This window comes from Piliocolobus tephrosceles, chromosome 13, assembly GCF_002776525.5.
Source record: "Piliocolobus tephrosceles isolate RC106 chromosome 13, ASM277652v3, whole genome shotgun sequence".
NCBI lineage: Eukaryota > Metazoa > Chordata > Mammalia > Primates > Cercopithecidae > Piliocolobus > Piliocolobus tephrosceles.
In genome coordinates, this window is record NC_045446.1 from 8,753,717 (window position 1) to 8,774,576 (window position 20,860).

The 20,860-nt window shown below is 52.7% G+C and overlaps 1 protein-coding gene across 8 annotated transcripts in view; it reads left to right on the forward strand.

Moving 5' to 3' along the window:
- The window catches only part of SLC25A45 (solute carrier family 25 member 45), a 15,724-nt gene extending 1,423 nt beyond the window's left edge, over positions 1 to 14,301 (forward strand). For 3 of the 8 annotated variants that reach the window (XM_023186446.3, XM_023186448.3, XM_023186451.3), the window contains 5 exons: positions 1,735 to 1,778; positions 1,972 to 2,043; positions 2,350 to 2,535; positions 4,822 to 5,080; positions 5,223 to 6,686. In XM_023186446.3, the coding sequence (XP_023042214.1) occupies positions 1,735 to 1,778; positions 1,972 to 2,043; positions 2,350 to 2,535; positions 4,822 to 5,080; positions 5,223 to 5,491 (830 nt within the window). In that variant the 3' untranslated portion in view covers positions 5,492 to 6,686. Of the gene's footprint in view, positions 1 to 1,675; positions 1,779 to 1,971; positions 2,044 to 2,349; positions 2,536 to 4,821; positions 5,081 to 5,222; positions 6,687 to 14,013 lie in introns of those variants that run through there. The other 5 variants (XM_023186449.3, XM_023186453.3, XM_023186447.2 and 2 more) reach the window with 4 other exon arrangements.
- Positions 14,302 to 20,860: the final 6,559 nt, after the last annotated feature.

A 20,860-nucleotide genomic window follows, 5' to 3' on the forward strand; every position in this document is an offset into this window, starting at 1 on the left:
AAAAAAAAAAAAGCCAAGCATGATGGCACATGCTGTAGTCCTAGCTACTCAGGTGACTGAGATAGGAGGATTGCTTGAGCTCAGGAGTTCAAGGCTGCAGTGAGCTATGACTGCACCACTGCACTCCAGCCTGGGTGACAGAATGAGACCCTGCCACAAAAAAAAAAAAGGGCAGGGCATGGTGACTCACATCTGTAATCCCAGCACTTTGGGAGGCTGAGGCAGGAGGATCACTTGGGGTCAGGAGTTTGAGACCAGCCTGGGCAACATAGGAAGACCCTGTCTCTCTAAGAAATGAGAGGCCGGGCCCTGTGGCTCAGGCCTGTAATCCCAGCACTCTGGGAGGCCGAGGTGGGTGGATCATGAGGTCAGGAGCTCGAGACCAGCCTGGCCAACATGGGGAAACCCCCAACTCTACTAAAAATGCAAAAATTATAGCCAGGTGCAATGGCGGGCGCCTATAATCCCACCTACTCGGGAGGCTGAGGCAGGAGAATCACTTAAACCCGGGAGGTAGAGGTTTGCAGTGAGCTGAGATCACACCACTGCACTCCAGCCTGGGCAACAGAGCGAGACTCCGTCTCAAAATAAAAAAAAAGAAATAAGAGAAAAATTAGCCAGGCTTGGTGGCACATGCCTGTGGTCCCAACTACTCCAGAGGCTGAGGTGGGAGGAGCTCTTGAGCCCAGGAGGTTGAAGCTGCAATGAGCCAGGATCATGCCACTGCACTCCAGCCTGGATAACAGAACAAGTCCCTGTCTTTAAAAAAAAAAAAAAGTCTGGGTTACCTGGAGCACCCCAGAGCCAGCTGTCCCCAGTCCTCCAGGGATTGGCCGATGGGGAGAAGAGAAGGTGCAGGTGGGAGGTGCTGCCTCTGCCTTCCAAGGTCACTCTGCTTGACACCTGCAGAGGGCGGGAGAGCCAGGTGAGCACCTTATACCTTGAGCCCTGCTCTCCAGACCCACCCTGTGGAGCTCACAAAGGAAGCTCACCTTTGGCCTCACCTGCTGTCCTGAGCTCCCTCTGGGCCTCTGCCCTACCTGGCTGTGAGCCACAGTCCGGGGCCCTGAGGCCTGTTGTGCTGTGGTCCCAGCCCAGCTTCTGAGTGGCATTCCTCTTAGGAGAAAGAGAGGGACGTTCTGAACCTGCCTCCTGGGAGTGCGACCTCCCCTAAGCTCCAGAACCAGCCTCCGCTGTGGAGGGCAGGGCTAGCAGTGGGCAGGTGGAGGGGAGGGGAGAAGCTCCTCCACAGGTGCCCAGGCATGACCCCCATCAGGGCCCTGCAGTTCTGCGTGGCCAGCTGGCAGCAGGGCCTGCTCTGGATCCTGGCGACAACATTATGAGTTGAAGGAAAAAAAGAGTAAAGCTCTCGGAGAGGCAGGAACCTGGGTGATTCGCCCAGAGTCCCACGTCTCATAGGCAGTGGGATACCTGGGTATGGGCTCCAGAGAGGACACATACATCTTTGGCTGGCTCTTCCCTCCTGGGTGTGCATCCTCAGGTGGGGCCTGGGGTCCTACTCCCTTGTCCCAGTGCCTTCCTGGCCCAGTGCCTGTGTGGAGGGGGTGTCGGGGCAGCTGGTGTCTCTAGAGCTTGGCAGGAAGGTGGCTGCACGTGTCTGAGATGGCACTGCTCTCCTTCCTCCTTTCTGAACCCCTCTTTCCTCTTGGCACAGACTTGCTTCCTGGGCCTGGCACGAGGGCCCTCACTCATAGCACCTTCTTGTCACCACAGGAGCTCTGGGCTTGGTCCTGGGACACCCCTTTGACACTGTAAAGGTGAGTTTAGGAGAGGCACCAGAGGAATGGAAGATCTCACCTAACCCAAACGTCAGGGTGCCCTGCGATCAGGCCTGGCTAATCTTGCCTTTTCTGCCTCTCCTGCTGGCTGGCATCCTGCTTGAGGGGGCAGAGGGAAAGGTTGGCCCACCTGCCCATCCCGCCACCCCACCTGCCCTGTTCTCCCACCCAGGTGCGACTGCAGACCCAGACCACCTACCGGGGCATCGTTGATTGCATGGTCAAGATTTACCGCCACGAGTCCGTGAGTGAACCACTCCTTTGGGGTCCTCCCACTTTGGGGGAGGCATCTGGGGCCATTGGTACCAGCTTCCCGCTCCAGCAGGGTTCTGCCCCTGGAGGAGACAAGACCATGTCTGGGATCCTTGGGGGACCTGGGTGGTAGCCTGGCACCCCCAATGGCTCAGCTTCAGCCTGTCCCCACCTGTCCCCACCTCCCTGTGGCAGGACTTGGGAGCAGTTTCCAGCGAGAGGCTGCCTTTCCAGGGCTGGAGGGGACAAAAGGGAGGCCCCACGGTGCCTACTCCAGTGCCGCTGTGTCTCTCTGCAGCTCCTGGGCTTCTTCAAGGGAATGAGCTTCCCCATTGCCAGCATAGCTGTGGTCAACTCTGTCCTGTTTGGGGTCTATAGCAACACCCTGCTGGTGCTGACGGCCACCTCCCACCAGGAACGGCGGGCCCAGCCACCCAGCTACACGCACATCTTCCTAGCAGGCTGCACCGGGGGGTTCCTGCAGGTGAGGGAGCAGTGGGTGGGCATACACAAGTGTCACAGGGATGGTCATGTCGATCTGTCCTCTCCCGCCCTGCTCTGGTGACCCACAGCTATGGGGGCACAGGCCTCCTGGAGGGGAACAAGAGGCCTGTGCTGTGGCTTTCCAGGCTGCAGGCCTTTGGGGGAGCGCTGTGGGGAACGGAAGAGGCAAAAGGCAGACAGAGCTGGTGGGCAGTACCAAGAGGGTGCTGGGAGAAGCAGCCTGGGCCACTCGCTCCAGCTGACAGGGGTTGCCCTCCTCCAGAGGGGTCTGCCAGACTCAGAGCTGTGGGGAGCCCACTCCCCAAGGAGACCTTTGACCTTGGAGAACTGCCAGCCCCCCGCAGAGCTGTGAGCCCAGCCCCTCTGGCCAGGTTCTGAAGAGGTCCTGACACTGCCCCGGTCCCGCCGGCTCTACCCTTTGCCTGCAGCGCTTGAGTGGCCATGACCTGGGAGCCTCACCTGAGGGCCCAGCCCAGCAGGGCATTAACCATTAAGTCACTGCCGTCATTTGGGCTTTAGGCTTTAGAGGGGCAGATGAAGGGAAGAGGGACCAGCTGCCGCCAGTGGGAGCCGGCGCTGACAGGCGCCTGTGAACATAAGCAGGCACAGGGTGCATCCGGTACCCACTCACAGCCCCGCCGCCAGCCAGGGTCGCCCTCTCCTGGGCGGCTGCCCCCAGTTCCCTGTCACACTTCATGGGGCAGAGAGCAAGGACAAAGGACAAAGTCAGGCTGCTCCTTCAAATGAATTAATGATTAATGAGACCCCCGGAGGCCCTGGCTTTTCTTCTGCCCCTTCTTGTGCGAGGTGTCACCTATAGGTTTCCTGAGCCCCGCGAGCCACATCCCACAGACACAAGGAAGAGAACCGAGGCCCTCAGCTAAGTGGCCAGGCCCAGCTTCTAAGTCACCCTGCCCCCTCCAGCTCTTTGGAAAGCAGAAGTGGGGACTGTGAGGGCTGCTGATGGAGCCTGGGTTTACAGTCAAACCTGTGGCTTCCGTTTAACAGAGTCTTAGAGGAAAATGTGTTTAGTGTGGAGTGGGAAGAAGAGGCAGGGATTGACAGCCTCTGACAGGCACAGATGTTGCCCTGGGCTTGGCCAAAGCTGACCTTCTGAAATAGCATCTGACGTTCCACCACCCGCGTGGGGCTGTCTGTCACCTGGCATCAGCCTTGCCCTGTCCTCAGCCCCCAGGAGCTCAGGGCTCAGAACACCACCCGAAGCCCTGAGCTCAGCCCTGCCAGCACGCTCTGGAGGGTGGCACAAGGCCCCATCTCCCAAGGGATGGTCCCCAACCTACGACCCTTCCTGCCAGGGCCAAAGTAAACAAGCGAAGACTTGGCCTGCCAAACCCTAAGGACCAGCACCGGAGGTGACCGCCAGCCCCCGTCGCCGTCAGCCATCTCCAGGGCTGACGAACTGAGCCCATGAACCTGTCACAAAACAAACGGCAAAAAACACATAAGTCCGTCCTAGATAGGCTAGCCTCAACATGGACCCTGACTCTCACCTGGACTCCAAAAGCCATCTTGACCTAGTGGCATTTCTGACCCAAACCTTAACTGCCCTCATCACTCTCTACATCCCCCCAGCACTGACCCTCACCAGGACCCCAGCCCCAATTCCATCCCAAATCTGTGTAGTGTCTGCTTCCGCCGATGCTAAGAGCTCTAGCACCTGCCAAGTCCCCCCATTACCCACCTTCCCACACTCAGAAGCCTCTTTGGTGGAATGCTAATGGGAGGGAGTCTTGCCTCTCCAGAGGCAGGAAGGGCTGGCCCTGTGCCCCCTGGGCCTCTGAGAAGTGGGTGCAGGAGAACAACACTCACAAGGGGACCTCCTTCACCCTGGGAGAGGGTGGCCTCTTTGCTCTTTCACAGTCACAGGCTGAATCCTTCACTTGCCCCTGCTCACTGTACAGGTGTGCTCACTGCCGGCTTTAGGGAGGCCAGAAACCAACCTGCTCCTGCGAAAAGAATCCAGGCTTGTTCTGAGTGCAGGCCAGGCAAGTTGGTCGCCGTTGCATGAGGAGGGGGCAGTGCCTCTCGCTCTTGGGCCTGATGCCAAGGGAGGTGGCCTGTCCCCATCGCATGCAGACATCCTGGCCATCCCAGCCACACATGCACGTGAGAGGCTGGGCACTGGCAGGGTTCCTGAGGGACTAGACGATGTGGTCCTCTGCCTGCCTCCTTCCTCTTGTGAATGTAAGGAGCCAGTTCCCAGCTCAAAGCCCCACCTGGGGTCTTCATGTTTCGTCCCCAACAGGCCTACTGTCTGGCTCCTTTTGACCTCATCAAAGTCCGGCTACAAAACCAGACAGAGCCAATGGCCCAGCCGGGTAGCCCCCAACCTCAGTACCGGGGGCCCGTGCACTGTGCAGCCTCCATCTTCCGGGAGGAGGGGTACCGGGGGCTGTTCCGAGGAGCCTGGGCCCTGATGCTGAGGGACACCCCCACGATGGGGATCTACTTCATCACCTATGAAGGGCTCTGTCGCCAGTACACACCAGAAGGCCAGAATCCCAGTAAGTAAAGTGGCGTGAGAGGACGGGGGACAGAGGTGTGTGTAGCAGGCAGGGTCCAGCGGGGACTGAAGAAGGAGATTAGGGTCTGGGGAGGATGCTGTGTTCTTGGTCTGACCCCCGCTCTGGGCTCCCTCTGCCCCAGGTTCAGCCACAGTGCTGGTGGCAGGGGGCTTTGCAGGCATTGCTTCCTGGGTGGCAGCCACGCCCTTAGATGTGATCAAGTCCCGGATGCAGATGGATGGGCTGAGACGCAGAGTATACCAAGGGGTGCTGGACTGCATGGTGAGCAGTGTCCGGCAGGAAGGACTGGGGGTCTTCTTCCGGGGGGTCACCATCAACAGTGCCCGCGCCTTTCCCGTCAATGCTGTCACCTTCCTCAGCTACGAATATCTCCTCCGCTGGTGGGGATGAGCCCTGTGGCAATGCCAGTAGCTCCCCATCAGGCCCACAGCCCGGAAGCCAGTTTGAGATTGGAGGCCAGGTTGAAAATCTGCAGCTTACAAATCAGTGCAAGAGGCTCAGCCCTTCCTAACCAAGGCACCTCCCACCCGAGCAGATCTAGGCTGGGCAGATGCCTGCAGGAGCCAGAAGCCAGGGGGCTTGGGCAGCCTCCCTGTGTAGCTGGCCTTGACTCCTTTGCCTCCCACGTCTGTGAAACAGGGAGCATGAGGCACAAGTGAGCTGGCAACATCCCAGCCCCTGTCCTGTGCCTTCACCTCTTTTTTTTTTATTTTGAGATGGAGTCTTGCTCTGTTGCCCAGGCTAGAGTGTGGTGGAGCGATCTCGGCTCACTGCAACCTCCACCTTTCTACCTTCCAGGTTCAAGCGATTCTCCTGCCTCAGCCTCCCGAGTAGCTGGGACTATAGGTGGGCGCCACCACGCCCAGCTAATCTTTTGTATTTTTAGTAGAGACAGCGTTTCACCATGTTAGCCAGGATGGTCTCAATCTCCTGACCTTGTGATCCGCCCACCTCAGCCTCCCAAAGTGCTGGGATTACAGGTGTGAGCCACCATGTCCAGCCGCCTTCACCTCTTAAGGAGATCTGAGACTCTGCTTCTGAGAGTCCCCGCTGCCTTCCACCTCCCTGCCTTTCAAAGCTCTCTCCCCTATGACGCAGGATAACCCTATGTCTCCTCCGGCCAGAATCCTTCAGTGGCTCTCATCACCTTCAGGGAAAGCCCAAACTCCTTCCAACTTCCAGGTTCCTCCCTCCCCACAAGGCTTTGTTCTCCTGGGGTTGCTTCCTGGACCCTGAATAAGCTGTGCTCTCATTGCCTGGGCTTGGCCAGCAGCGCCCGGCAGGGTGACTCCACCATTCCCTGGGCTGGCCCCACTCTCCTCCGAGACCCAGGCTGAACCTGGTCTCCTGGTCCTTCCTTGACTCGCCTCCCCACCTGAGGCTGACTTTGGGGTTCCCAGACACCCCAGCCGCACACCTGCCTTGGTCATAGCACTTGCCTGCGCTTCTTCAGAGTCGTTAATTTGCTTCTCGGCTTCCCCACTGGACTATGAGCTCCCTGAGGTCAGGGATTGCGCTTTGGATGGTTTCCAGCCTGAGCTTCGTGCTCAAACAGACGTGTGCAATAAATGCTCATTAAATGTTGCGACTATACTCCTGACCTGTCTCTCCCACGCCAGCCGCCACACCGGCTTTCTTGGTCTTGCCACACAGCTTTCTGTTGAACCTCCCAGCCCCCATTTGCCTGCTCTGACCCGTCTCAAGGTCACCTGCAGTGGAGGATGCTGGGAGTTGGGGGTCTGTCAGCTTTGCCCACTCCCAGCCGATGGCACTTGTTTTCTTTTTCTTTTTTTCTCTATTCTTTCTTTTTTCAGATACAGGTCTCACTCTGTTGCCCAGGCTGCAGTGCAGTGGTGCCATCATAGCTCACTGCGACCTTGAACTCCTGGGCTCAAGCGATCTTCTCACCCTAGTCTTCTAAGTAGCTGGGGCTACAGGTGTGTGCCACTGCGCCTGGCTAATTTTTTATTTTTATTGTTTGTAGAGAGGAGGTCTCACTATGTTGCCCAGGCTGTCTTGAACTCCTGAGCACAGACAGCCCTCCCACCCTGGCCTCCCAAAGAGCTGGGGTTACAGGTGCGAGCCACTGCCGTTTTCTTTACCCATCTCAGTTGCTCAGTGGGAATTAAAAATTGGCTGAGAGGGTTCTTTGAACTGACAACAAAATGGAGCATCAAGGGCCATTTGTACCCACTAATGTCCCTATCTGGTCTGAGACCAACGTGAGTGCACCTCGTGGTGACCTGAATTCCTGCCATGTACTGGTGCCTCCCTATAGAAACAATCACAGCGTAATGATCACAGCTGACAGAGAGGCAGCCTCGGCTCAGAGACAGTTTGCAGCTTGTCCTAGGCCACACCACGGGTAAGTCATACGATGTGCTTGGATGCCTCTGAGCTTCCCGCCCCAGCGTCCAGTTACTTAGCTACGCTGCTCCACCTGGGCACATGGGGGTCTTCCATGAGTCGCCTAAGTTCAACTGCCCCCACACTACTCTGGGCTAGAGCCGCCGGGACCATGCTCCATCACGTGCTCGTCAGAGCTCTCCTTCACCAGATCCTGTGCTGGCCTCCAGCCACCTGGAGCTAGTTTTTGTATTTTTAGCAGAGACAGAGTTTCACCATGTTGGCCAGGCTGGCCTCGAGCTCCTGGCCTCATGTGATCCACCCGCCTTGGCCTCCCAAAGTGCTGGGATTACAGGCCTGAGCCACCGCGCCCGGCTTTCCTCGGTGATCCCTTCCGAGTGGACAATCTCTCAGCCCACCCAGCAGCACCACAGTGCCAGGGACTCCAGGCTGGACACTGCAGCGACAGTACAGCAGGCGTCAGAACACCACTAGGCAGTCAGAGGCTTGAAGGAAGCAAACAGGATGCACGAGGAGGAGGAGGTGGACTCCTATAAACAGTGCAGGAAGTAGGCAGGAGGGCAGGTAAGAGTGGTCCTCTGTCATTTGCTATTTCTCATCAAATTACTAGTTAGCAGGAATTCCCATTTGGGCGCCCCTCTTTCTGAGAGAGAGCTGTTCTCCTCTGTCCTTTGCCTATTAAACCTCTGCTCCTAAACTCAAAAAAAAAAAAAAAAAAAAAACCAGTTAGCAAGGGAATAAAACGAAAAACATCTACTTTTTGGCTTTAGTTAAATGGGCTCCCATTCTCCCTCTCTGGTTCTATCCAGAGGCATCTCCTAAAGAGCCTGGAGTGCCCGTCCTCTAAACTCCACCTTTACAGCCAGAGAGAGTGGCCAGACTTGGGTGGAACCAGGGAGTTCCAGGCCTAGGTTCCTTCCGCCAACCCATAGCAAAGGCTGCCCGCTGGGCTGGGAGAACAGTCCTGGAGTGCGTTGAGGGTTTAGTATGGCGTGATTAGTGAGCGAATAGCTCACTCCTCCTGCACGGCGGCCCCAGGAGGAGATGCCACTACTGGAGGGGAGGGCAGAAAGACAAAGATGGGGCAGGAAGGGACCAGAGAGATTCTAAAAATCTAGATGTTGGCTGGGTGGTGGCTTTCGTCTATAATCCCAGCACTTTGGGAGGCCAAGGCATGCAGATTACCTGAGGTCAGCAGTTCGAGACCAGCCTGGCCAATATGGTGAAACCCCATCTCTACTGAAAATACAAAAATTAGCCAGGCGTGGTGGCACATGCCTGTAATCCCAGCTACTAAAGAGGCTGAGGCAGGAGAATCACTTGAACCCTGGTGGTGGAGGTTGAAGTGAGCCAAGCTCACCCCACTGCACTCCAGCCTAGGTGACAGAGAGAGACTCCATCTCAAAAAAAACCCACGAAATCTAGCCGGGCGTGGTGGCTCATGCCTGTAATCCCAGCACTTTGGGAGGCTGAGGTGGGCAGATCACGAGGTCAGAAAGTCGAGACCATCCTGGCTAACATAGTGAAACACCATCTCTACTAAAAATACAAAAAATTAGCCAGGCGTGGTGGCGGGCGCCTGTAGTACCATCTACTCAGAAGGCTGAGGCAGGAGAATTGCCCAAAACAGAGAGGCGGAGGTTGCAATGAGCCGAGATTGCACCATTGCACTCCAGGCTGGGTGAAAAAGCGAGACTTCGTCTCAAAAAAAAAAAAAAAAAACACTAGATGTTTTTAATCAGCAGGGTCTCATAAGATGCATGTGAAATTGCTTAAGGATTTAACAGATGGTATTTGAGGTTGCTGTTATTTTTGAGAACTCTTTTTTTTTTTTGAGACGGAGTCTTGCTCTGTCGCCCAGGCTGGAGTGCAGTGGCTGGATCTCAGCTCACTGCAAGCTCCGCCTCCTGGGTTTACTCCATTCTCCTGCCTCAGCCTCCCGGGTAGCTGGGACTACAGGCGCCCGCCACCTCGCCCGGCTAGCTTTTTGTATTTTTTGGTAGAGATGGGGTTTCACCGGGTTAGCCAGGATGGTCTTGATCTCCTGACCTCGTGATCCGCCCATCTCGGCCTCCCAAAAAGTGCTGGGATTACAGGTTTGAGCCACCGCGCCCGGCCAAGAACTCTTTTAGACAGAAGAAATCCTAAGAACTAGGAGATAGTCTGTGAACATGTTTTGAGGTTACAAAGGAGGTGGTGTCTGTCGGTCACTTGCAAAGAGCTGATAACTTGAGCAAACATGTTAAACAAAGTCCCACTGGACTCCTGTTGTCCAGCGTCACAGTTCTTTTTTTAGCAGTGACCACAGCTGAAGAAATTCCAGACGACTAACTTACGCGTATAGTGACACTCCCTGTGGCTTTCCCCACCGCACTCCAGCCTGGGGAAAGCTACATGCGTAGGGAAAGGGGGAGAAGACACAACCATGAGATGACTCTACTTCAATAACTTTGACCAGACTTAGGAAACAGCTGAGCCAAGGGGGTCCACACTGTGAATGTGACTTAACTGGTGTCTGCAGCCTGCTCAGGATCCTGAGTGCCAGGCCCACACTGCTGTCTCTGGTCACACATGCTGGGGTGTCCCAAAGGCACCTCGAGTTCCCCCAGCCTGCCCCGCTGCCCTCAGCTCCCAGCCCGGGCTGATGCCTCAGAGGAGCTCTCCTTCCCCCCACGCCATGCCAAAAGAGTCCCTAACTCCTCTTTTTTTCCTTTTTTTTTTGAGTCAGAGTCTCACTCTGTCACCCAGGTTGGAGTGCAATGGCGCGATCTCTGGCTCAGTACAACCTCCACCTACCAGGTTCAAGCAATTCTCCTGCCTCAGCCTCCCGAGTAGCTGGGATTACAGGTGCCCGCCACCACGCCAGGCTATTTCTGTGTTTTTAGTAGAAACGGGGTTTCACCATATTGGCCGGGCTGGTCTCAAACTCCTGACCTCGTGAACCGCCCTCCTTGGCCTCCCAAAGTGCTGGGATTACAGGCTTGAGCCACCGTGCCCAGCCCCTAACTCCTCTTAACCCTTTGAAAGATTTCTACTCCTTCCCAGTTTTTTAGAGATGGAGTCTCACTATGCTGCCCAAGCTGGTCTCGAATTCATGGGCTCAAGTGATCCTCCTGTTTCAGCCTCCCAAAGTGCTGCGGTTACAGGCGTGAGCCATGACATCTGGCCTCCATTCCCTCTTTACCAATCCTAATAGCACAGCCCTGGTCCTGTCTCAGATCTGAACCTGTACTTTAACTTTTTTTTTTTTTTTTTTTTTTTGAGGCGGAATCTCGCTGTATCGCCAAGGCTGGAGTGCGATGACAAAATCTCGGGTCACTGCAACCTCCACCTCCTGGGTTTAAGCAATTCTCTGCCTCAGCCTCCCGACTAGCTGGGATTACAGGCACCCGCCACCATGCCCGGCTAATTTTTTGTATTTTTAGTAGAGACGGGGTTTCACCATCTTGGCCAGGCTAGACTTGAATTCCTGATCTCGTGATCTGTCTGCCTCAGCCTCCCAAAGTGCTGGGATTACAGACGTGAGCTACCACACCTGGCCCACGTGCTTTAACTTTTGGCAGTACGGTTCTCCCCAAGTTTCCCTGCTCCTCGGTGGCTTCCCAGTCCTCTGCAGAACCCGGGCAAGCTCCCTCCCGCAGCCTGCAAGGCTTGCAGGCGAGCACCTTCGCTTGGTTCCTTAAGCACATCAGGCTCCCTCCCATCACAAGACATTCGCACATGCCCTTCTTCTTCTTCTTTTTTTTTTTTTGAGACAGAATCTCGCTGTGTTGCCCAGGTTGTAGTGCAGTGGCACCATCAAAGCTCACTGCAGCCTCAACCTCTCAGGCTCAAGTGATCTTCCCATCTTGGCCTCCCAAGTAGCTGGCATTACAAGTGTGTGCCACCTTGCCCACCTAATTTTTATTTATATTTTATTTTATTATTGTTATTTTTTTTGGAGACAGAGTTTCACTCTTGTTGCCCAGGCTGGAATGCAATGGTGTGATCTTGGCTCACCGCAACCTCCACCTCCCGGGTTTAAGTGATTCTCCTGTCTCAGCCTCTGGAGTAGCTGGGATTACAGGTATGTGCCACCATACCTGGCTCATTTTGTATTTTTAGTAGAGACGGGGTTTCTTTGTGTTGGTCAGGCTGGTCTCAAACTCCTGTCCTCAGGTGATCCGCCTGCCTTGGCCTCCCAAAGTGCCGGGATTACAGGCATGGGCCACTGCATTCAGTCTAATTATTATTATTTATTTATTTTTGGTAGAGATGGGGTTTCACCATATAGGCCGGGCTGGTCTCAAACTCCTGACCTTGTGATCCACCCACCTCGGCTTCCTAAAGTGCTGGGATTACAGACGTGAGCCACTGCGTCCAGTCTAATTTTATTTATTTATTTATTTATTTTTGAGACAGTTTTGCTCTGTCACCCAGGCTGGAGTGCAGTGGCATGATCTCAGCTCATGCAACCTCCACCTCCCTGGTTCAATAGATTCTCCTGCCTCAACCTCCTCAGTAGCTGGGATTAAAGGCGCCCGCCACCACACCTGGCAAATTTTTTGTATTTTTAGTAGAGACGGGGTTTCACCATGTTGACCAGGATGATCTCGAACTCCTGACCTCAGGTGATCCACCTGCCTTGGGCTCCCAGAGTGCTGGGATTACGGGCATGAGCCATTGCGCCCAGCCTAATTTTTAATTTTTTTTGTAAAAATGGGGTCTCATTATGTTGCCCAGGCTGTTTTTGAACTCCTGGGCTCAAGCTATCCTCTTGCCTCGGCCTCCCACAGTGCTGAGATTGCAGGCATGAGCCACTGTGCCCGGCTGCACATGCCCTCTGCCTGCCCGTCTGCCTCCCACCCAGCCTTCAGCTGTCAGTCCAACCGCACTTCCTTAGGGAAACCTGATGACATTCCTTTGACTTATGCCTGTTGTTTGGAATCCCCTGGGGAATTTGTGAAAATACAGATTGCTGGGCCCCACCCTGGAGTTTCTGATTCAGTAGGCTTGGGGCAGGTCCAAGATTTGCCTTCCACTATGTTAGAGATAGGGTCTCACTGTGTTGCCCAGATGCTGCTGCTGCTGCTGCTGAGAGCAACGCTGGGAGAACCACTGGCCCGTGTCCTCACACTGTCCCCCTTTCATCAGTCTATAATGACACACTCTCATTCGTGTAACCCTTGGGTTATGTCTGTCTCTCCTCTAAACTGTGAGGTCAGGGAAGCAAAGACCCCTGTGTTAGCTCTTATCAAAATTCTAACTAGCATACAGAGGTGCTCAGTAAATAGTTATTGGCTGGATGCCAACAACTGGGCTTACACTTGTGATCCCAGCACTTTGGGAGGCCGGGATGGGAGGATCACTTGAGCCTAGGGGTTTGAAACCAGCCTGGATAACATAGTGAGACCCCCCCATCTCTGCAAAAATACAAAACAATGGCCAGGCACAGTGGCTCATGCCTGTAATCCCAGCACTTTGGGAGGCTGAGGTGGGCAGATCACCTGAGGTTAGGAGTTTGAGACCAGCCTGGCCAACAGAGTGAAACCCCATCTCTACTGAAAATATAAAAATTAGCCAGGTATGGTAGTGCATGCCTGTAGTCCTAGCCACTTGGGAGGCTGAGGCAGGAAAATTGCTTGAACCTGGGAACTGGAGGTTGCAGTGAGTCAAGCATAGCACCACTGGACTCCAGCCTGGGTGATGGAGTGAGACTCCATCACAAAAACAAAACAAAACAAAACAAAAAAAACACCAAAAAATTACCTGGGTATTGGTGGCATGAGCCTGTGGTCTCAGCTCCTCAGGAGGCTGAGATGGGAGGATCCTTTGTGCCTGGGAGGTTGAGGCTACAGTGAGCCATGATGACGTCACTGCACTCCAGCCTGGGCAACAGAGCAAGACACTGTCTCAAAAATAAGTTATTGAACAAATGAGTGAATGAATAAATATAAGGAAGCGAGCTGGTCTTCCCCACTTTCCCTGTGGCAGGCTGGTGCTCCAGAATTTGTGTAGTGCTCTCCTACTGGAAAGCAATTAGATTCCCTATCAGTGATAATAAACATAATTTTTAATTTTGCGAAGCTGAGGTGGAACAAGACTTAAAATAAATTTAAAAATGTGTAAGCAGGCCGGGCACGGTGGCTCACGTCTGTAATCCCAGCAATTTGGGAGGCCGAGGCAGGCGGATCACAAGGACAGGAGATCGAGACCATCTTGGCTAACATGGTGAAACCCCGTCTCTACTAAAAATACAAAAAATTAGCCAGGCGTGGTGGCAGGCGCCTGTAGTCCCAGTTACTTGGGAGGCTGAGGCAGGAGAATGGTGTGAACCCGGGAGGCGGAGCTTTCAGTGAGCTGAGAACGTGCCACTGTACTCCAGCCTGAGCGGCAGAGTGAGACTCCCTCTCAAAAAAAAAAAAAAAAAAAAAAAAGTGTAAGCAAAAACTCAGTTGTATGTAAGAAAAACCAGTTCCCCCCGAGGAAGAGAAAGAGTTAAAGTCCTTTAAAAATTGACTGCCTGTTTTTCTGTGGCTAGTGAGCCTTATCTCTCCCTTTCCCAGGCATTGTGAACTCTGTTTCTCTAGCTGTGCAGCTGCAAGGTCACTAAACAGATCATCTCAAGTCATAAAACATGTTGTTCCTTGAAAAGTAAGAAATAACGTAATGCATGTCTTAATTAAATAGCTGTCTTTGTTTCTCGCTTCTGTAATATGCTTCCCCCTGCACAAATCTCCCCCTGCCCCACGAAATGCTTAAAAGGTAACCAGACTCTTTTTTCGGGGCTCAGTTCTTTGGATGTTAATCCGATTGGGTCTGTGCACCTAAGTAATTAAATAATTCCTCCTCAACCTCTGGTCTTTCTGAGTCCTTAATTATCCCGCTGCAGAGGCAGGAGGATTGCTTAAGGCCAGGAGTTTGAGACTGCAGTGAGCCATGGTCTCACGGCTGCACTCCAGCCTGGGTGACAGAATGAGACCCTATCTCAATAACAAACAAACAAACATAGTTTTAAAACCATTACTGCTGGGCGTGGTGGCTCATGCCTGTAATCCCAGCACTTTGGGAGGCCGAGGTGGGTGGATCACGAGGTCAGGAGATCGAGACCATACTGGTCAACATGGTGAAACCCCGTCTCTACTAAAAATACAAAAATTAGCTGGGTGTGGTGGCAGGCGCCTGTAATCCCATTCGGGAGGCTAAACCAGGAGAATGGCTTGAACCCAGGAGGCAGAGGTTACAGTGAGCCAAGATCATGCCACTGCACTCCAGCCTGGTGACAGAGGAAGACTCTGTCTCAAAACAAAACCAAAAACAAAACAAAACCATTGTTAACTTTGCAAAAAGTAAGGGAACTTCCCAAGGATCCCTTTAAAACAAGAAAGGGTGGAAATCAGGGTGCTGGAACTGAGCCTGGCCAAATGTTGATGACTCCAAGACCTTGGAGATTAAGGAACCGCAAGGAACAGATTAGACCTTGAGTCCACATATGGTGGGGCAGCCGAAACCAAGGCTCATAGTAGATTCCTGTGGATCCTGGAAGGGGCTAATCATGCAGTGAAAGGTAGACCAGAAAACCTCCACCCACCCGTAAAGGGAATTGATCAACAAACTCTGCCCCTTTCCTTTGTGGTGGAAAAAATTTAGGAATACCTGGACCCATGAATTCAGAACCTGTGCCTGCTCCCTGTACTCCCTTCGGGTCTGGGATACCTGCCTCTAGGAAACGAATGTATCATGCTAGTAGTGTCCCCTTGTGTCTAGTGGGAGTAACTACACATTTCTTTCTTTCTTTCTTTTTTCAGAGGAGTCTTGCTCTGTCACCCAGGCTGGAGTGCAGTGGCGCGATCTTGGCTCACTGCAACCTCCGCCTCCCGAGTTCAAGCGATTCTCCTGCCTCAGCCTCCCAAATGGCTGGAATTACAGGTGCCCGTCACCACGCTCAGCTAATTTTTGTATTTTTTAGTAGAGGCAGAGTTTCACCATGTGGCTCAAGTTGGTCTCGAACTCCTGACCTCAGGTAATCCACCTGCCTCAGCCTCCCAAAGTGCTGGGATTACAGGCGTGAGCCACTGCACCCGGCAACTACACATTTTTCAAACAGAGCACATCCTAAATCAGGATCTTCGGGTTTTCCTGAGATTAAGTCCAACTAATAAAAAATTCCCTTACACAACTCAATAGCAAAAAACAAATCACCCAATTAAAAAAATAAAATAAATAAATAGGCCAGTTGCGGTGGCTCACGCCTATAATCCCAGCACTTTGGGAGGTCAAGACGGGTGGATCACGAGGTCAGGAGATCGAGACCATCCTGGCTAACATGGCAAAACCCCATCTCTACTGAAAATACAAAAAATTAGCTGGGTGTGACAGTGTGCACCTGTAGTCCCAGCTGCTGGGGAGTCTGAGGCAGGAGAATGGCATGAACCTGGGAGGCGGAGCTTGCAGTGAGCCGAGATTGTGCCACTGCACTCCAGCCTGGGTGACAGAGCGAGACTCCGTCTCAAAAAAAATTAAAATAAAATAAATTTAAATTAAAAATGGGCGATTATGGGTGTAGTGGCTCATTCCCATAATCCCAGCACTTTGGGAGGCCGAGGTAGGCAGATCACCTGAGGTCAGGAGTTCAAGACCAGCCTGGCTAACATGGTGAAACCCCATTTCTACTAAAAATACAAAAATTAGTTGGGCATGGTGGTGTGCACCTGTAGTCCCAGCTACTCAGGAGGCTGAGGCAGGAGAATCGCTTGAACCCAGGAGGCGGAGGTTGCAGTAAACCAAGATCATGCCACTGCACTCCAGCCCTGGAGACAGAGTGAGACTTTGCCTCAGATAAACAAAAACATATCTTGTTCCTCCTTTATCTAAACCACACAGCTCCAACACCCCTCCCAAAAAAAAAAAAAAAAAAAAGAAAGAAAGAAAGAAAAGAAAAAGCAAACCAACTTCCTATCTTGCTTAGAATGCAATCTAAACACTCCCTGGTGAAAGGCCCCTGTCCACTTCTCTGACTTCCTCCCCTCCTTGGCCTCCCTCACTTGCGGCCATAGGCACTGCTTTCTGTTTCTTAACTCTGTGAAGCTGTTTCTAACCATCTGGATTGGTACCCACAGTTCCCTTTGCAGAGAAATCATTCACAACGCAGCTCACAGGTCATTTTCCTGACTACGCACCCTGTCACTCTCTCTGACATCATTATTTTATTTTCATCTTGTTACCTTTCGCTGTCTAAAATGACTGTGCTCATGGGTTTAATGTCTATTCTTGCTCTCCCTCTTCTAAAAAGTAAGGGCCTTGGCCGGGCGTGGAGGCTCACACCTGTAATCCCAGCACTTTGAAAGGCAGAGTCAGGTGGATCACCTGAGGCTGGGAGTTCGAGACCAACCTGATCAACACTGGAGAAACCCCGTCTCTACTAAAAATACAAAATTAGCCAGATATGGTGGCGCATGCCTGCAATCCCAGCTACCTGGGAGGCTGAGGCAGGAGAATCACTTGAACCTGGGAGGCAGAGGTTGTGGTGAGCCGAGATGGCACCACTGCACTCCAGCCTGGGCAACGAGAGCAAAACTCCATCTGAAAAAACACAGCAAAACAAAACAAGACAAAAAACAAACAACAACAACAAAAAGTAAGGGCCTTGACAGCCGGGATCCTCTCTGTCTTATTCACTATCGACGTTACAGTCCCAGAACAGGGCCTGAGCCACAAGCTAAGCGTTCGGGGAATATTGCTTACATGAGCAGATAAAGTTATCTGCAATTGGGAAATGTCTGCCATATGACAGCAATTCAAGGAAGGAAGAGATTAATTATGGGTCTTTTAAAAAAAGGCTGGGAAGAGGCCAGCTGTAAAGCGTTGTATTATATTCTGCTACTCTGACAGGAGTGGGACACCTGAGGACAGAGAGCTAATCTGTCTGCTCTCTGTTGCTTTGGTAAAACCTGGAGAGATTGTGTATTTTTTTTTTTTTTTTTGAGACGGAGTCTCGGTCTGTCGCCCGGGCTGGAGTGCAGTGGCCGGATCTCAGCTCACTGCAAACTCCGCCTCCCGGGTTCACGCCATTCTCCTGCCTCAGCCTCCCGTGTAGCTGGGACTACAGGCGCCCGCCACCTCGCCCGGCTAGTTTTTTGTATTTTTTAGTAGAGACGGGGTTTCACCATCTTAGTCAGGATAGTCTCAATCTCCTGACCTCGTGATCCGCCCGCCTCGGCCTCCCAAAGTGCTGGGATTACAGGCTTGAGCCACCGCGCCTGGTCTGTGTATTTTTTTTAGACAGAGTTTCGCTCCTGTTGCCTAGGCTGGAGTGCAATGGCGCGATCTCGACTCACCACAACCTCCACCTCCCGGGTTCAAGGGATTCTCCTGCCTCAGCCTCCTGAGTAGTTGGGATTACAGGCATGCGCCACCATGCCCGGCTAATTTCGTATTTTCAGTAGAGACGAGGTTTCTCCATGTTAGTCAGGCTGATCTCAAACTCCCGACCTCAGGTGATCCGCCAGCCTTGGCCTCCCAAAGTGCTGGGATTACAGGCGTGAGCCACCGCGCCCGGCCTGCAATTTTGATTTCAACATTTAAAAAGAGATGTAGGGCCAGGTGCAATGGCTCACACCTGTGATCTTAGCACTTGGGAGGCCGAGGTGGGCGGATCGTCTGAGGTCGGGAGTTTGAGATCAGCCTGACCAACATAGAGAAACCCCATCTCTACTAAAAATACAAAATTAGCCAGGCATGGTGGTGCATGCCTGTAATCCCAGCTACACTGGAGGCTGAGGCAGGAGAATTGCTTGAACTTGGGGGCAGAGGTTACAGTGAGCTGAGATCGTGCCATTGCGCTCCAGCCTGGGCAACAAGAGCAAAACTCCATCTCAAAAATAAAATAAAAGAGAGAGATATGGGCCGGGTGCGGTGGCTCACGCCTGTAATTCCCAGCACTTTGGGAGGCCAAGGCAGGCGGATGTCACCTGAGGCTGGGAGTTTGAGATCAGTCTGACCAACATGAAGAAACCCTGTCTCTACTAAAAATACAAAATTAGCCCAGCGTGGTGGCAGGTGCCTGTAATCCCAGCTACTCGGGAGGCTGAGGCAGGAGAATTGCTTGAACCTGGGAGGTGGAGGTGGTGGTGAGCCGAGATCATGCCATTGCACTCTAGCCTAGGCAACAAAAGCAAAACTCCATCTCAAAAACAAACAAACAAACAATAAATAAATAGGCTGGGTACAGTGGCTCACACCTGGGTAATCCCAGCACTTTGGGAGGCCAGAAGTTTGAGTTTGAGACCAGCCTGACCAACATGGTGAAACCCTGTCTCTACTAAAAATACAAAAATTATCTGGGCATGGTGGCAGATACCTGTAATCCCAGCTACTTGGGAGGCTAAAGCAGGAGAATCGCTTGAACCTGAGAGGCGGAGGCTGCAGTGAGCTGAGATCGTGCCACTGCACTCCAGCCTAGGCGACAGAGCAAGACTCTGTCTCAAAAATAAATAAAATAAAATAAAGAGAGATATGTCAGAACTGGAAAGGTTTCAGAAAAGAACAATTTATATGAATTCAGGGTAGAAAAAAATAGACCCTGTGAGGAAAGGCTAAATGATTTGGGATCTCAGCCTAGAAAATGGAAGGCCGGCAGGTGGCTTCGCAAGTGTTTGAAAGGGAATCGTTAGTTCAAGCTGCCAGGTGTGGAGGTGGTCAATTAGGACAATGAAGCAAGCTGAAAGTAACACAAAAGCTTCTTTTCATTCACTGCAACCTACAAGCAAGAGGCAAAAACAGGCCCCAGCTCCTCAGCGTTCCATTTTACAGAACAGCACGGGACGAGGGTCAGACGGGAACAGTTTCACCTTCAAGGAGTTTCAGAATAAAAAGAATGAAAGTTCCTTGCTCTTTACAGACCTAACCTAAAGTGGACTTTAGGGAGGCAGGGGAGAAGGGCTGGAATGAGAGGTACTGAGTCGAAGTGGAGAAAGGATGGAATGAGAGGTACTGAGTCGAAGCGGAGAAAGGATGGAATGAGAGGTACTGAGTCAAAGTGGAGAAAGGATCTCAGTCATTGCTTCCAGTCAGGAGGTCTTGGTAGAAGCTGTTGGAAACTGCCTCAGCCCAGGTCCCCGAATAGAGGTGCCCGGCTAGGAATGCAGGTGAGCTTAGGAGCAGGGCAGTCTGGGGGCCTGGAGTCTTTGACTGCACCTCTCTCCGGAAACCTGCAATGCACTAAACTGGGGTGGGAGGGCAGCTTCCCTCCATGAGGCCTGCCAGGCAAAAGTCTTGTGATTGCCAATGGTGGAGCCTGAAAGGTCACCCTTAGGATTTTGGCATGGAGCCTATATTTTCATTTTATTTATTTATTCTATTTTCGAGAGGGAGTCCTGCTCTGTCTCCCAGGCTGCAGTGCAGTGGCGTGATCTTGGCTCACTGTAACCTCCACCTCCCAGTTCAAGCGATTCTCCTGCCTTAGCTTCCTGAGTAGCTGGGACTACAGGCGCCCACCCCCACGCCTGGCTAGTTTTTGTATTTTTGACAGAGACGGGGTTTCACTATGTTGGCCAGGCTGGTCTCGAACGCCTGACCTCAGGTGATCCACCTGCCTCGGCCTCCCAAAGTGCTGGGATTACAGGTGTAAGTCACCATGCCCAGCCAGTATTTTGATTTTGATTTTTTATTTTTGAGACGGAGTCTCATTCTGTCACCCAGGCTGGAGTGCAGTGGCGCGATCTCCGCTCACTGTAACCTCTGCCTCGTGGTTTCAAGCTATTCTCCTGCCTCAGTCTCCCAAGTAGCTGGGATTACAGGTGCGCACCACTACACGTGGTTAATTTTTGTATTTTTAGTAGAGACAGAGTTTCATCATGTTGGCCAGGCTGCTCTTGAACTCCTGACCTCAAATGATCCACCAGCCTTGGCCTCCCAAAGTGCTGGGATTACAGGCGTGAGCCATTGTGCCCAGCCTACAGTTTGTATTTTTACCAGCTAAAGTCTGTGTCCAAAGCCCATATCCTTTCCAGGTAAAACCATTTTCTTTTCTTTTTTCTCTTTCTTTTTTAAGACTGAGTTTCACTCTTGTTGCCCAGGCTGGAGAGCAGTGGCAACATTTTGGCTCACTGCAGCCTCCACCTCCCGAGTTGAACCAATTCTCCTGCCTCAGCCTCCTGAGTAGCTGGGATTACAGGCACGTGACACCGCACCTGGCTAGTGTTTTGTATTTTTAGTAGAGATGGGGTTTCACCATGTTGGCCAGGCAGGTCCTGAACTCTTGACCTCAGGTCATTCACGCACCTCGGCCTCCCAAAGTGCTGGGATTACAGGTGTGAGCCACCGTGCCCAGCCAGTAAACCATTTTCTTTATATTGTACCCCCAGGATCTGGCTCAGGTTTCACCTTCTCTCACCTGGATCAGTCAGAGTCTCT